General features: G+C 44.3%; 2 protein-coding genes across 3 annotated transcripts; one reads left to right on the top strand and one right to left on the bottom strand.

Moving 5' to 3' along the window:
- Nucleotides 1-3,474: 3,474 nt before the first annotated feature.
- On the top strand, nucleotides 3,475-8,895 carry slc35g2a (solute carrier family 35 member G2a). Of its 2 annotated transcripts, XM_037125141.1 has the most exons (3): nucleotides 3,475-3,922; nucleotides 4,973-5,049; nucleotides 7,323-8,895. In XM_037125141.1, exon 3 carries the CDS (start codon nucleotides 7,343-7,345, stop codon nucleotides 8,702-8,704), a length of 1,362 nt encoding a protein of 453 aa, XP_036981036.1. In that variant the 5' UTR covers nucleotides 3,475-3,922; nucleotides 4,973-5,049; nucleotides 7,323-7,342; the 3' UTR covers nucleotides 8,705-8,895. The 2 variants fall into 2 exon arrangements, with proteins under 2 accessions (XP_036981036.1, XP_036981035.1); XM_037125140.1 differs by lacking the exon at nucleotides 4,973-5,049 and having other exon boundaries at nucleotides 3,479-3,922.
- A 2,046-nt stretch (nucleotides 8,896-10,941) lies between these two features.
- LOC119004774 (pentraxin-related protein PTX3-like) lies at nucleotides 10,942-13,590 on the bottom strand. The gene is made up of 2 exons (XM_037071968.1): nucleotides 13,123-13,590; nucleotides 10,942-12,090 (listed from the first exon to the last, which is right to left on the bottom strand). The coding sequence occupies exons 1-2, from the start codon at nucleotides 13,256-13,258 to the stop codon at nucleotides 11,486-11,488; spliced, it is 741 nt and encodes a 246-aa protein (XP_036927863.1). The 5' UTR covers nucleotides 13,259-13,590; the 3' UTR covers nucleotides 10,942-11,485.
- Nucleotides 13,591-17,083: the final 3,493 nt, after the last annotated feature.

The following is a 17,083-nucleotide window of genomic DNA, read 5'->3' as shown; positions in this document are numbered from 1 at the left end:
GCATTGCCGCCATGAAAACAGCCCCAGGTCCAGGGCCAGCTCACCAGCACATTAACTTTTTCTACCAGTGCTCCATTTGTCCATATTGAACTCATTTTTAACAGCCAATTTGGGTGGCATTTCCAGGCCAGTTATACAATAACTTCACCCCCGTTGTGTTAAATAAGTAAACAGTACAACTTCAGAGTCTGACATCCCTGATTTACATAATGATATTCGTGATTTTTAAAACAGAGCGGGCCTCCCGAGAGTGAGCTTGGATTCTGTGTTCTGAATGAGATGACGCACAGCATTTTTGAACTCCAGCTTAAAATGATCTCAATGAACATCCATGATCTCTTTTAAATTCCAACCAGACAGCAGAAAGAGTTGATAAGATATTCTAGAGGCATTTCTTGTGATGTGTGTATGGCTACAGGCCTCCAGTAAGCCCATCCAATCATCCCATTTAGCTCATATGGAAAGATCGGACAAAGCTACCTGTCCGTCTGCCCATGTACCTTTCTGCCTGCGGGCACTCTGTACTCAGCATGCATGACTAGAGTCTTCCACAAGGCTAGGTAGATATTTTGCAAAAGTTCTTTGCAAGCTAGCTGCACAAGACTGGCAGGGAAAGAGCAGCAAACATTTCCAATCTCTAACAAGCTAGCATGACAGCGGTGAATTCTGACAAAAGCTGTGGTTGTTGTCAGTGTCCATCAAGATTATGTGAGGTGTTTTTTTGCCAAGTGCGTGAGACATGAGGTAGTTGGATACGCTGATGCGCTGAACTCACAGTACACAGCAGCTGAGCCAGTCGTTAGCACTCAATAGCACAAAGCACTCAACCCCTGAGCCGTAGAATGTGTACGCACCAGTGACTGACTGTCTTTCAGTTGCTAAACGAGTAGCACAAAGCACACAGCCCCCGAGCCAGAGATCAAATGAGTAGCAGCGGCAGTGACAGCCTTGTTCAGCAGCTAACATTAGCACAAAGCACACAGCCTCTGAGCCAAAGAACAGTTTCTAGAACTGTACCAACTCCATCTTTAATCAACAGTAAAAATGTGACCAGCATTTACAGAGAAAGCTTTAAGGCAGCAGTGCAAAGACACTTGCAAAGCATGGAAGTGATCTAAAAATAGCATCTTCACATACTCGAGCAACTTATAGCTGCACTTATCGATATTTCAAATCAATAATGGCTCAAGTGACCATGTGTGATTCAGAAGGGGCCGATTGTAGTGATGAAAACACAGAGAATTATCACTGATTCTCCGCAGCTCTAAGGAGCATTTTAGCATCTGTACGGTTGGTTCACTGTTCTGGTTTTAAGGCCGATTACTTCAGTTTTTTGGTTCAGTCTTGCCGGTCTTGACAGATGCATTTCCATCTACAACAGAAAACCTCTACTGTGCACCTACCTGCTCAGAACCAAATAGCAGAATTAGCAACTAGCTGGTGAACATCGCAGAGCATTAAGCCGCTAATGAGCCAGACAACTCCCTTAAGGAATTATTCAAGCTCAACCAGAGTTTGAAGGGAAATTAAGACTTGACTTACATTTGTTTGGGGGTCAGAGACTCAAAATGAACACTTACATTGCACCGTGTCTGCTTAATGTGTAATTATGCTAACTGTTTGCTTAGTGCTAAAAGTTGCCTCATTATCCGCAGCAGACAATAACCTGCGGCACAGATTATCCAGTAAGTGTTTGCAAATATAAAGTGACAGTGGTATCTGCACTGGCATCCTCACAGACTGATGAGCTCATTAGTGAAATCTCCAGTAATTGGTTGGCCAAGAAACGTGCAGGCTCTCCACGGTACTCACTTGAACAACACAGAAATAGAAAAAACACAACATGTAGCACAGAAACGGTTTGTTCCAACAAATGTTGCTGACATTCGTTGGCTGTATTATCTCCACAATCCAAACATCTGGGGCAATTAGTCAACGTAGAGATGTATTTCTTCCCATCATGTGCTCATGGGTTCATACTGGATTTGATCTTGTTATTGACTGTTCCACATCACCCAGTGGTCCCAGTGGAGGAGTCAGTCTCCCCCGCTAAGAGCGTAGCAGCAGCCGGAGGCTTTCTTGTTTCACAGTACAACGGTCCAACCTAACAACAGTGAACCCAGGTGTATTTGACAAAGGTTAATACTGCTTGAAATAAAGCAGAGCTCGCAACTGTTTTGGCAGCAAAATGTCAAAGCAATTACTGTCAGCTCGCAGAAAGATGAAAATGCGCAAGATTCTGCTGCAGTGAGTTGAGCAGAAGAAAGAAACTGAAGAAACTGACCTCTGTTCTCTTTTCTCTGTTCAATCTCGTCTCACCACCATTATTGCAATTACATCCAAGTCGCCAGGATAAAATCACATCAGGAGATGTGAAGTGGAGTTACAGATAACAAAAGGCTGCCAAGCCACAGACAGCAGTTCAAGACTGTGTTTCAACACTTGTACGTTTTTTTTTAGTCGTCCTTCCAAACTCAAATTGAAAATGCTCTTAAATTTAAGAGTCTGTGTAGGGACCTCGAGACATCTCAAGCTGTGTTTGTGGAAACCAAAACAGGTATTTTAAGCCATAACTTGATCTTTTCTTTTTTTTTGGATGACATTATATTCCTAATTCCACTAAGATGCTCATGTAAGAGCCTCTTCTTTTCTGTGAAGGCTTTCAACAAGATTTTGTAACCTGGTAACATCAGATTAGTTCCCAGCCATAAGAGCTTTAATGAGGTTGGCCAAAGAAGTTGGGCAATGTGGGTGAATTGGGTCATTGCTCCAGTTCACCCCAAAGGTGTTGGATGGGGTTGAGGTCAGCGTTCTTTGCAGGCCAGACATGTTGTTACATTTAAAAAAAAAAAATAATGGGAAAACACCAGAACAGATTGTTTATTCAGTTATGACGGGGGAAAAAATGAGTATGTCTGGTTTATAATGACATAAACAACCTCGAAGTAGAAGAATTTTCACAAGTGGTCTCAGACTTTTTGACCCTACTGTGTGCATTAGAAACATGTGCTTTTATCCACAAGAGCACAGTGCAAGCTTAATTAATGAAGGCTTTTTTTAAAAAAAACAAAAAAAAAAACCCCCATAGCATTTGGCACAGGCTCTTCTAATAATGTGGGTCTCAAGATCAAGTTATAATGCAGGACCTGCAGAAGGGTCTGTTACAGCCTACTGTAATTAAAGGTGCATATTCCTGGTCTCATGCACAATTAATCAAATTACCATAAACCATACACATTAATGGCCACAATGGGAATATAAGGAATATTGATGTGGTAGTGTTGCCTCTCTCTCTCTCTCTCTCTCTCTCTCTCTTACTCACACACACACACACACACACACACACACACACACACACACACACACACACACACACACAGACAGACACGTGTACAGCCGGGTTGACAGATAACATACAATGACACAATGATTAGGGGTGTGTAGTGGTGGTGTTCAGCGGATGTCACGCATGCTCAGATGTTATGATTAGTCCCCCCTCTCCTCTCCTCTCCTCTCGCTCCCTCTCCCTCTCTGTCTGTGTCTCTCTCCCTCTCTCTCTCTGTCTCGCTCTCCGGCCGAGCTGAGGAGGAGCATCTGTATCACTGCACGGAGGGATGGACTGGCAGCAGGTCGCCATAAAACGCACGGTCTCCTTCCGCAGAGCTGAGTGAGGTGAGGTGACCGCAGGTGTCGAGGTCGGTCCGGGGCTCAGAGGCGCGTCAGTCCGTCCGTCGCGGTGCCCTTGAGGAGGAGGGAGAGGAGGAGGAGGACGAGGAGGAGGAGGAAGAGACTTGCCGCAGGACAGAGAAGAGGACATGGAGATGAAGAGGTGATGGAGCTTTGGAGATGCTCGGCTGATGACTGAGGCTGACCGAGAGTGAAGTTTCAACCCGGCGGGATCCGCTGGTTTGCGGGAAAGCAGGTGAGTCGAGGCTGTCTTTGTCACCATTAACGATCCACCTGGTGGTTTATTGATCGAACAGTATCATGTAGTTATGACACGAGATTCAGTTGCAGATCACTGATTAGGAAAACCGTCTGAAGACTCAGTCGGGGTTCATCGATTGAGCCACCGTGTGCCGATCCGCGGGCGCATGCAGAGCGCAGGCGAGTGCGCGCTTGTCTCCATTCAATAATTCGTAATGGGTCACGAGTCTGGCTGTCATTGTCGGCTACAACATTACACACACACACACACACACACACGCTGTTTGAAACACGCTGCAAAACACCTCGCAGAGTGTGCGAGGGGCGGGAATCGAACCGCGGTCTTTGCGGACCACCAGCAGAGACATGAGGCTATATTTATTTATTTTGTGAAATTCTACTGACAACACACTGCACAAACTCTCCATTTGCCTCCGTGTGTGTGTGTGTGTGTGTGTGTGTGTGTGTGTGTGTGTGTGTGTGTGTGTGTGTGTGTGTGTGTGTGTCGGCCCTTGGCGTCACTGGGGCGCATCACTCAGGAACCCAGATAACCTTGAGAAAAAACATCTCCAGCCAGACAGCCACCCACTTACACACACACACAGACACACACACACACACACACACACACACACACACACACACACACACACACACACACACACACACACACACTCACACGGATTTACATAACATTCAATAACCCCTTCAGCAAGGAACAGACACCCACCCACATAAATATATAATTTAAAGGTATATATTTACCTCCACAGTAACCTATAAAACATAAATAAGATATGACAGCTGTGTGAGGCTTTCAGGCTGCTCAGGAGCACCAGTGGCAAATTGATTAGCCTGTTAATAGTCCATATCAACGATGTTATAGCTTGTAAAAGCATGAGAGTCTTTAGAGGATGTTTGTCAAATGAAATATAGTAGGTGGATATAAATACACCAGGAGGTCAGTGTACAGTTGGATTTCTCTGCTGCTGGGCTCACTTTTTCTGTTTTTCTTTTTTTTCTTTTTTTTGGTGTTGGCTCGTAGCGGCCGACTTTAGGGTTGTGTAAGGTGTGAAACAAGCTTTCGAGAGCAGCAGCAGAAGCAGCAGCAGCATTGCAGAGGTAGGCTGCATCATCCACAGCCGTAAATATTACAGACTGAGAAGTGACGAGTCACACGGGAACGTTTTGATCTCTTTTTTTCGCTCCTTCTGAGCAGCAGATCAGGCTTCGATCTTCCCATCTACCTTTGAGAAGTGAATGACTAGATCTTCTCAAATGGCACCATTGTGAACTTGAGCCTGTGGTTATTTTTTACTTCATTCAGCGGGCAGAGAAGTTGTGTAATCTGAGCCACCGTTTCATTCAGTCCAGATTCATCGTTCAAGCAGAAGACAGATTTACAAGTTTTTGTGATTTAAGAGGGGATTAATTCAGTTTCCTCAAAACGAATATTTTCAAAGACAAGTGTTTATGTCATACTTTGCATTAAAATAAAACAGCACTCACGATATGACCCTCCTGTCTGTTGTAAGTCGGGCTCTTTCGTGGCCATATACTCGACACCTCCAGAGAGGGTAGAGGCCTCCTACCTGGCCACAAATTCACTCGCTCCTCGCGCTTCCACCAAATCAAAGAGACTGCACCACCAACAGCGTGAGAAACAGCAGCGAGCTGCTAAAACTGCTGCAGTCAGATCGTTCATCCAGACCTTTAGGCTGAGCAGGAAAAAATACAGTGAAACTGAAGAGCTGTTTCACTAGTCTGATTGTAGAGTTGGATTGTAGTGTCCCTGAGCAACTCTGGCAGTAAGAGGTCAGAGTGGGCAGTCTTGTGGTAGCATTGTTTTTTTGATATGACTTGTGCATTCATGTGATAGAGTACTTTGGTTTCAGGTGTTTAGTTAGCATGTTAGCACGATGACATCAGCATGTATCATATTTCGCATTTGAGTATTTCACCCATGGACATTATAACAAGCAATCAGATCAATGACCAATCAAAAAAAGAGTAGTTCTATGACTGAACTTCTGGCCCCAACATCCGGCACATTTTACCCAACAACCTCCATTTGGACAGAAATGTTTCACACAGTGCCTCACATCTGCAATTGTGCTAAGTTTATGACTTTGTTTTGCTGACACTGACTTAAATTACCATGCAATAATGTCAAAACAAATCTGTTTTATTTGGATAGATGTTGACATATTACTTCCAGATCTATTTTTCCTGAGAACCGCATGGAAAAATAGACCTGCTCTGGATGATGCGTGCTGTGTGGTACACGCAGGCTGTTAACCCGGTGTCAGTCATGTCATTGAATTATTGCTGACGGGTTGTGACTTAGATTGTGTGTGTGGTTCACTAGAAAAGCACAATATTTTTATGATCGTGCTTTATTTATCTAAAAAAACAAAATCTGTAATCCCTCTATTCAAAGCAGTTCTTCAGTGTACATACAGGACATGCTTGTACAGGATCTTTTTTAATACAGTACAGACAAGAAAAGAGGCCAAATTGCTGTTGAGTAATGGCTTACTTTGCAGCTCCTGGGAAATAACTGAGTACTATACTCCATATGCCTTTACATGAAAAACAAACATTACACCGTGTGAAAGTATTCCCCGTTCCCAGAGAAACCAGTGGACTGCTGAGAGCTTTACAAGCTGAACTGCAGCAGTGTGCCGTACAGCACCTGCATGACCATATTGTTCTGCTGCAGAGGGCTGTTACCACGTCGGTTATGGGTTAGTCATCCGTGGAGCGGGAGGACCTTGAGGGGAAAAAGTTGGAGAGACGGAGAGAAGCAAGGAGAAGGAGGGATTAGATGAGACATGGGATGCGCAATTCAAATACTTGTTTTAGTTCTGATTCTCCGTGCTTGAATGTGTAGAGAAATCGAGGGGAAGGGAAGAAGACAGAGGGAGAAAATGTAGTTGAGACACAGAGATAAAAGACTCATGAGGCAGTCAGCACTTCCTTATGTAACTGTCATCCCAGCAATCTCTAACCCCCCCCCCCCCCAGTCAAGGTCGCGTTGTCTAAGAAGACTGAAAGAAGCAATAATGGCTTTGCTAATCTGTCATTATGGTTCTGTATGATTCCTCTAATATGAACCCAATGTGAACTCTCATCACGCAGAAAAAAAAACAAATAAACCTATGAGTGCTCAGATGGGAAGCGCTTACGTGCATACCGCGTCAAACATGCGGGGCACATGGGAAGATGTGAGTCACATCTCCTGCTATTATTATCTGGGACATCAAAGATATATGAGGTATCAGGCATCATCCCAGAGAGAGAGGCTGCTGGAGGGTGAAAGTAGAGAGAGGTTACCGTTGTGTAAAATTTATACTGTATGTGGCTCTAACAGTGTCCTTTCTCCTCCCTCGCAGGTCTTCATTGAGGTTTAAAAATGGAGTCCACTCACCTCCTGGGCAGCTCTAAGAAGAGAGTAAAGATCCACCCTCACACTGTCACCGCCAAATACGCCACGCACACCCCCTACTCCCCTCAACCTGGGGTGCACACACACTTCCCCCAGCCTGGGGACGAAGGCTACGACGATGCTCCGTCTTTTGAGGACTTTGGCTCCTTCCTGGAGGAGACGTCAGACAAGAAACAGCTGACCGAGTCCAAGAAGTGGCCTTTGACTCTGTTTGGTTCCAAAGACAAGGACACGAGCAGCAAACCTCAAACCGCTGCTGCTGGGGGAGGAGATGGAGGCGAGGGGGGAGCCAGAGGAGCAAAGGGGTCGGGGAAAGGGGTAGGGGAACAGCTGGCCAGTTTTGGGGAGGCATCTGTGTCTGCGTCCCGGCTCACCTGGGTGGGGCTGGTTGGTGCTGCGCTGGCTCACGGCTGTTTGATCGTCCTGACCCGCGTTGCCTCTGAGAGCTTCAGCCTGGGTCCCCTGTTTCTGCTCTTGGTTCGATCCATTGTCCAGCTGCTGTCTGTGGCTGTTCCACTGCACAAGGGTGAGAACCCTTTTGGACCAGAGGGCTACCGCCTACGTCTCCTCTGCTACGGCATCGCCTATTCTCTCTCCCTCTGCTGCGCCTACTCCTCATTAACCTTCGTCTCTCCTGGAAATGGCACAACAATGTGGCGCCTAGCAACCACGGCACTGTCGGCGACCCTGGCCTTCCTGCTCCTGGAGGAGAGGCTGGGATTGGCCGATGGGATCACCATAGCTGCAGGACTGTGCGGTTTGGGGCTTGTGGTGCTTCCCACAGAAGACGAGAGTAATTCAAATGCACCAACCGACCCAGTTGCGTTCTGGAGGGGTGCGTTCGGCTGGTCTCTCGCGGCTCTCGCAGGACTGTGGATGGCTCTGGCGCTGGTTGGGTATCGTTCCCTGAAGGAGAGGGTGGGAGTGGGCACGGCTTTGTTCACAGTCAGCTGGACGGGCTGCCTGCTCGCCCCGGCCTCCTTGGTTCTACTCCAGGAGGGCTGGTCCTGGCCTATGAGTGCCCAAGCCTGGGGTCTCGTCCTTGGCCTGGCTGCCTGCTCGGTTGCCGCCTTCCTTGGTATGACGCATGCCCTCACACGACTCCACCCGGCTTTGGTCTCCGCCTCTCAGAGCCTGGAGATACCTGTCGCCATGCTGCTGCATCTCGCCGTGCTGCCGTTGGCTCCCACTGCGCCGGAGGTCGTCGGGAACGTGATGGTCATACTGAGCGTCGGTTGGCTGGTGGCAATGAAGCTGCTACCCTCCCGCGGGGCAGGGCGCCGCCAGAGGGAGGAGTATGAGGAGATTCTGGACTCACCCATTAAATAGACTTCGCTTCACACCGCCTCCATCTCTTCCCGCCACTTCATGAGATTGTTTCCAGTGTACATAAGAGACTGCTAAATGTTTATTGGAGCTTTATCTATTTTGTATTGTCCTCTTTGCTTTTGGGAAAGTGCCAATATTGTTGTCGTCTGTTCCAGTGACGTGTGATGTGATATTAAAATCTCTCAAACACATTCTTGAAGCCACTTGTAATCAGTATCTCGCCTCCGTAAGAGTGAGCGTGCGTGGTGTGTGCGTACATTGGCTACATTTCACAACAGTCACTCTTACCGGCCAGCTGAGGGCTAGCCAAGGATTGATGCCATCTATTTGGCTGCTGGCGAGAGGGAGAGGAAAATCAGGGGCTGGGAGGAAGGAGAGAAGAGCAAGACGCACAATCAGAAGAAGATAAATGGGGGCAGAGGGAGTGGAGATGATGGGATTGGCATACAGATAAGAAGCAGGGGGAGAAAGGAGAGTGATGGCACATGACGAAGTGGAGATGAAAGAGAAGGAAGCCAGGGCAGAAAGCGAGGCTGACGGCAGCTGGGTGTTGTGCTGCGTCTGGCCAGCTGGCTGGTAAAAACACTGTTCGGTGTGAGGGGAGCAGTCATTACGTCTAATAACTACCTGTCAGACACATAATCACCATCAATCTCTGGGTCTCTACTCTCACATTTCCTCATCATTAGTCTCTTTTTGTTTCTTTTTCTCAGGTTTAAAAATTAATTAAGCAAAAAAATTGAAAAGAGATATGATGAAACACATCACAGCACAGATGGAGACTTTTTTAAATGAAAACAAGCATCACCAGCGTGAATGTGTGCATGTGTGGATACAGTGCTGAAACAGCTGTTGTGAGCAGTCTGAACATATAGCTACCATCTTTACTACTCCATCCTGTGCACCTTGTTCGTTTGGACATTTAAAAAATAGGCCGGAAAAAAATGTAAATCTCCGCTACGCTGCAGATTTATGAGGAAAGGTGCACACGCTCAGACAGAGTATGCATTCATGCTTCGGCTCTGAGCCTTTCATTAGTGAGAATGCTTGTGTGATGTCAGCGCGCTGGCCTAATTAAACGCACATACGGTTAAAATATTCTTTTGATGCAACACTTTGCTCAGCAGTGGAAAGTCATTGCACACATCTAGTGAAGCACATCTTAAGACTTTTACCTTACTTCCATTATTGCCCCTCCATATGACATACTACTTAATTACTTTGTAAAGGAAAATGTTGAACTTTTAAAAATCCATGGCGTTTATCTGGCAGCTATAAATACTGCATCTGTGACGCCCATGTCTATAATGCATCATAAGGCATTATGGACATTCTTATAATGGATGATAATGCACCCATCGCTCCATAATATTATAGTTATAGGCACTCTTGAATATTCATAATTCTTACTAATAATAATTGTTATCACACCAATATCTATAATGCTTTATAAACTATATTTTATTAGTTTTCCCAGCAAACAACAACCACTTATGATTAAGGTTATAAAACATTTGGAATATTTATGATTGTTTATAATTAAAGGCACTCTAAAACACATTATAAGTTTGTTTTTATGGATTATAGACATCACAAGGAGTTATGATTATTGATATAGAGGATGAATGTGATAAAAGCGCATTATAATGCATTACAAGTGGGCTCATAATGGACTTCATAGAAAGTGTTAAATTGAGTTCCTTACTTAAAATATTAAATGGCCTGGAAGATTATCAGAATAAGTGTTTATTCATCCAATAGCAGATTAAATATATTAATTCAATGAAGTGCTAGTTTGGCTCTACATGCAGCAAACTAACTAGCAACTAAATATAAATAGATGTCAAATAAATGTAGTGAGTAAGAAGTACAAACTTCAAAATATAGTGAGTGGAAGTATACTCAAGTGAAGTGCAATCATCTCAGAATGGTGCTGGAGTACAGCGACTGAGTAAATGTACTTGGTTACATTTCGCCACAGCTTTTACTTCAGTTGAGGAGCTGAATACCTCCTCCATCACTGATCTTTCTCGATCTCTCTCTGGTTTCCCATTTGTCCAATTTCCTTCCCAGCTCCCACAAAACAAAAATATTAACACTTTTAAAAATGAATGACAGCTGTAAAAACAAACAAACTGGAAAGTACCTCCAATCAACACCAGCCACTGTGTGGGATCATAACAATGAATGATTGTGTGTGCGTGGCTGCAGGAGGGATGGGCGGCAGCGTAATGGCTCTGGCAGAGTTTCATAAATCATAAACAGTCGGGGGATCGTAAGTCGCTTTTTCTTAGCGTACAGACCCTTAGAGCAGCTAATGAGAGGGCGAGACCTGCCCACAATTAAAACACGCCCCAAAAACCTTTCACACACTTTCTTGTGGCTGTGGGTATTTGCAGACAACACCACAACTACACAAACACTGAGGCAGCGGTGGTGTCAGCTCTGGCACGTGCAGGAAGGGATAGCATTCATGCACATGAGTCAGACAGATGAAAGTGTAGGCATGTGCATGAAAATATGAGCTCTGTAAATGAGTTGACTGCTGTGTAGGAGGAGGGAGGAAACCTTTCCACGAGGCTGATTAGGTTGTTTATAAAGTTTTTATTCATTATAGTGAACCCACAACATTTATGGTACATCTAAATTTATTGTCGCCAGAAATAAACAAGCTCAGGTATAAAAGGAAAACAAAGGCCCTTGAAAAATGATTATGTGCAAAAATCGTTATCACTGGAGTGTCCCCTGCTTATCTTTTATTGTTTTTTCCCTGTGGGCGATTCATGTGTCTCCTCTGTCCTTCCTCATTGTCCCTGCCTGCTCGATCACTTTGCTCAGCTGCAGGTGAACCTTCTGCAGCTCTGTTGCTATGGCAACCAGGGCCATTTCCATTGTGGCCATGTCCATCGGTGAAGCTACCTCCTGTTCCTTCAGGACAGAAGGGAGTGACTTCATCCCACCTAAAGCTCCCGGTCTCTGCGTTGGTTGGTGTCCGAACCTGCCGTCTGCTGGTCCTGATGTTTCCTCCAGCCGCTTCAGCCGAGAGTTACCTTCATGGCTACTGCGCAGGAGCTGCTGCAAGGTAGCATTCAAGCTCCTCTCCCTCGCTGCTTCCTCCTGTCTGAGCTCAACGAAGCCTTGCTGCAGCCTGACTCTCACCTGCTCCGCTTGCCCTCTGCACGCTGACTCAAGGCTGGGCAGACACTGCTGGCATGTTCCCTCAGCCAGCCTGTCCACCTGCGTCCTGAGAGAGGACATTCCTCCACAGCACTGCTCCACAGAGTCCAGCAGCATGTTCTGCCTCATGTGGGAGTTCTCGAGAGCGATGAACAGCTTGTCCCAGCGGGAAAAATCTGCAGTCTGGCATGGGGTGGTTGGAGTTTCCCCTGTAGACAAAAATCACAGAGAGAGAATTATACAGTCCCACTGTGAATTGATAAGTTGATAAGTTATTATCAAATACCAAACGTTACCAAAATATTAACAAATATTGAATATTATTTAATTTGGTTACAAGTTATAATACAGTGTAACTTCATTGTACATATCATAAAATACTTACAAGCTCTGAAATGTTGGTACAGTCAAAGAAACATAAGTACAATTTTGGTGACAATCGTATTCATAGGGAAGGGTAATAAAGAAGGGTTTGGAAGTTGGGAATGAGACTTAAAAATCAACTCTTCTTACAAAACAACCCCCATGAAAACTAGCTTTCTGTAGGTCTTTTTGGACACGTGTTAAAGTTTGAATAATCTGTGACCTGACATTACACTTACTTTGGTCTGATGTTATCAGAAAGCAACGATAGTTTGGGAATTTCTTAAGATAAATAAGGTAACATGCAAATCACCTCCATGGCCGCTCAAGATGGCATCATCTGCACAAAACTGTACGTTACAACCCAGACCGGCACAGATGTATTTTTAAGAATTGTGTGTATCTCTGTGAACTGTGCAAACTGTACATAAACGTGAGGTCTGGTTTGCATTGCTTCACACTCGCTACTTGCAGCGATATGGCACACACGTGACTGCTCAATACAATGAGGAAACAAGCTTTTAGTTCTTTTGGTAGCGTCCACAACTTAAAATTAAAAAATACAGAGAAAAATAAAAATAACTGTTCGTATGTTAAACAAAATGTGAACTGAAATGAACTAAACTGGATAGTTTGGTGGAAGTGAGGCTCATGTGGTGAATAGAAGAGCACCAAGACTAGGCGCCTGCAGGACACCTTTACTTAACTAAAGGAAACAAACAAATCAGTGTGTGCTGGTGAATTTTTTAATCAAAACACACAAGACTCATTTTATTGGCTTGGTGAAATCCGGCATGGCAGCTGATTCTTCACAATGAGCCATCTGTTCAAACAAGCAGGGAATAAAAGAGACAAAAGGATAAATAAACAAAACTCACCCCCCTGCTGGTCCTGAGAGATCTCGTTGTCATAGCTGTCGGCGTAGTTCCCTTCATACTCCACCTCATTCCCACACAGTGATGCACCCACCAAGCCAAGCACACACAGCACGCGCCAGATCCCGAACACGTGCATGACGGCGAATGTTTCGCTTTAAAAAAGCAAAAGTCACAAATGTCTTCTTCGTGCCCTTCACTGCATGCAAGGGCTCCTCACACTGAGCCAACTGTTGCGAGTGCTGAGTTTATAACGAGGGAAGAAGGCGGGAGGTAAAGGAGGGTTGGGACAGAGGTGGGGGTTCTGTGGAGGTGGCGTGAGTAATGCTTCAGTGGAGGTAACATGTCAAAAGTCAAACTGAGTGGGAAATAGGGGCATTATAGGGAAGAGGAGAGCTACAGGGGTACAAAGCTGGGGTGAAAAGAAAGGGACGGATGGAGGAGAGGAAATGTGTAAAAGTGTATTCTTGTTTTGTTGTGGCAAGGCACTTTGTAAACCATGTTTTTAAAAGTTGTACTTGATCTTGCCAGTCCCCCAGCTTGTGGTGGCTAAAGTCTGCTAAAGGTATCAAACTTAAATTCCACTTGAAGTGACTTTTTACTGGTTATGAAACAGTCTCAATGTAATACCTCTGTATGACCTACATAAGTAAACTAGACCATTAGGAACAACAAGGATAAGTTAACCAAAAAAAAACCAAACGTAATATTGAGTCATTATTTATTCATCCCTGTGCAGATAGAATGTTGGATTTGAAGTCAGTGAAACGTTTTCTGGAGCTTCACAGCAAAATAGCATTGCAGCATTTTCCGACAATGACATAAACCCAGTGATCCCTAAAAGTATTCATCTTTATGATTAAAAGAAGCACACCACCGTCGTGAGCGTCATTCTTAAATCCTCTACAGACATATTTACATTGTTTCCACAGGACGTTTCAGTCCACACACTCTTTTCTGTTGTCTGTGTACCTCTTTAACCTTTTCACTGATGGGTCAGAGTCACTCCCTCTTCTGTGCATCAACACCAAATCCCTTAACATAAAAAGTTGCAACATTGCAGAAATTGGGTTTTATTTTTAAGCCTCAAATTAGTTTGTTTTCACCACATGAAATTTGATGTTGTTGCCATGCGACGATGTTGCTTCTGGCTGTGATTGTATTTTGTTGATCAAACATTCCCCCAGGAAGCATTACGAGTTATTGGACTCCTCGCAAGGCCACCTGACCTCATTCTTACAGACTGAGAGCTCTGGTCAACAGGTGTTGGGGTTAAGCAGCAGAAGTAGGACATGTCAAGGTCAAAGGAAAAGCCCAGACCTTTTTTACTCTCTGCAGACCTCCAGAATGAGCTCCCCCTGCACATGTCAGCATGTCTGCCAGTCTTCTATGTCTGGCAGGCTGTAACTGCAGCAGAGGGACTACTGTGGTGGACAGGTTTATCTCAGGAAAAGAGAGAAGCTGCAGAGGAAGAGATGGACATAAAGACAGTGGGGAGAGGTGGTGGAAATTTGAATATTTTTTTCCTTTCCTCGTTGCAGCAAAAACACCTCACTGTGAGCTCGAGTGTGTACACTTCCTTGGCCAATTTCCATAAAAATGCAAGTTATTAAGATCCCTTCAGGGCAGCAATAAATGTATCTGTGTGTATGTGCATCTCAGAATCAGTCGATGTTGTCACCTTGTCCTCTTTGGTGTCCATCTGAGGCACTTCCATCATTTACTTTTCGCCTTAGGTCATCTTTCTATTTAGGTCACCGCTCTATAAAAGAGGAGCAACATTTATCAGCAGCCACCAGACGCTGTTTACCACCCCCACCTGCGCACCACACCTACTGTCACACAAAAACAGTCCAAGCCGGCAGTGAGGGGGAGGAGGAGTGATGACAGATGAAGGATGGACAGAGCGAGGAAGACGGGAAGGGAAAAGAGAGAGGGATAAGAGCATAAAAGTTGCATTGAGTTTATTCACAGTTGAAGAGAAACAGATCCTTTTGAAACCAGAGATGCGAAGGGAAAATGGGACAATGGGTGGTGTCAGCACAACTTAAACTGGATGAAAACATACGATTTAAAACAGCAACAGGACTTTACTGATGAACAAACCACATATTACCACTAGCACAGCAATCAAGTCAGCCAACACAGGCCAGTTTTAAGAGAACTGGGTGTATCCCTGTTTTATGCCCAGTATGTAGGACGAGGAGGAAAACATGGATATTATGACTGAAATACTGCATGGGGTAAAACAATAGAGCCATTGACAGAATATAGCCCACTTAAAATAATGTGTAATGATGTTAAAATGGATTCATTAGTCGATGATTATGTTATGGCTTGATGCTTTTTTTTTCTAAAAACAGCACACTGAGAGAGACAGGATTCAAGATAATTGATATCTGAGTCCGGAAAACGTCTGATGCTGTGGAACAAGCCCAGATGAATAAGGGCATGGGCACATATATGGAAAATAAACAGTGGTGAATATTTGGTTTTCTCAAGGTTCTATACTTGGCCCACTTTTATTTTCTGCTAATGGAAGTAATTCTCATTACCACAGTACTTGATTTTTGGGGTTTGATGCAGATACTGATAGTAGAGTTAAAAAAACAAACTGATAACACTATATCAATGAAAGGCTAATATTGGCCGATAATATCAGCTCTACTCATTATTATGCAGATGAAGAAGCTGTGTTTTCCTGTGATCGTCTTGTCCAGCTGCACCTCATAATCTACAATCCGCCTTTAATATTGTGAAGTTTTAGTGCACTCAACTTAAACTTGTGCTTAATGCAGATAAATCAAAGTTGATGTTGTTTCTTTCAATGCTAAAATCTGGCCTGTAGATATTTTGGGCATCGTTACATCTCGTGCAACAGACAATAGAAAATACCTGGGCATTTGTGTCTATTCCTGTATGTTTGCCTATAAATACCTTTATTTCTATATTATTATCTGTGGCTGGTATTACTTCACCTGCTGTCTGATTTTCTACAGTTTGTCTGCATTTTTCTTTGCCGTCGCCTTGCCAAGGTCCCCCGTACAAAATAGTTTTATATCCTCTGCGGGATTCACCTGGTTATGAAATGAAAAATGAAATAATATACTGTACTTATCCATACAAATATTGTCTGTCTGTGCCCCTCAGCTAGAGGAAAGGTCCAAGCCAAAACATGATTAGAAACATCTCAATTCCCTTTATCTGCTTTCATAACTCACTCATGTCAACCAGACCTGCAAAACATCATCCCATCTTCTGCATCCTTCCTGTATCACACATGATCAGAAAATCACATGAAGACCAGAGACAGAGAGAGAGAGAGAGTCAGAGAGAGCTGCTGACGGACAGGGCGCATACAGGAAATTATAAAAATAATTTGGAAACAGAGCAGGGACAGACTGAGCAGAATCTATTCTTGTTTTGCTGAGTCACAGGAAATCAACTTGAACGAAAACACGATTTAATCAGCCTTTAAGCACAGGCCATGTGCCTCCTGTGAGGCCTCTCATAAAACGTGGAGCAGATATAGTGGTGTGATATGAGTCTTTATGGTGTTATTGAACCACGGGCATCCTCACTGTACTCGAATCAATATCACTCTAACCAGCGCTTAATCCATCTAATCTGTTTGTACAGCCTCGGACAGGAAGGAGGTGAGGAAGAGGGAGCGCATTATGGCAGAAACACATGCTCATATATTTAAGTAGCATATTTAGTATGTGTGCATGTGTTCATGCTATGATGGTGAATGTTAAGTATCCTGTTAATGTAATTAGTAATGCACTGCAAATAGTGAAGACTCACAATGTGTCACCATGATTCATAGCATTTACCGATTTAGCAACATTACGCAACCATTTCACATCAAAATAACTGCTTTGAAAAAAAGTTTTTTCTACTTTTTCCTTGAATGTTCTCCAGTTTCTCTGCCTTCCTTTGAGTTTCCTGAAAGCATCCTGTA

The sequence above is a fragment of the Acanthopagrus latus genome, chromosome 16, assembly GCF_904848185.1.
Source record: "Acanthopagrus latus isolate v.2019 chromosome 16, fAcaLat1.1, whole genome shotgun sequence".
NCBI classification, from domain to species: Eukaryota; Metazoa; Chordata; class Actinopteri; order Spariformes; family Sparidae; genus Acanthopagrus; species Acanthopagrus latus.
This window is presented reverse-complemented; position numbering and strand designations above follow the sequence as displayed.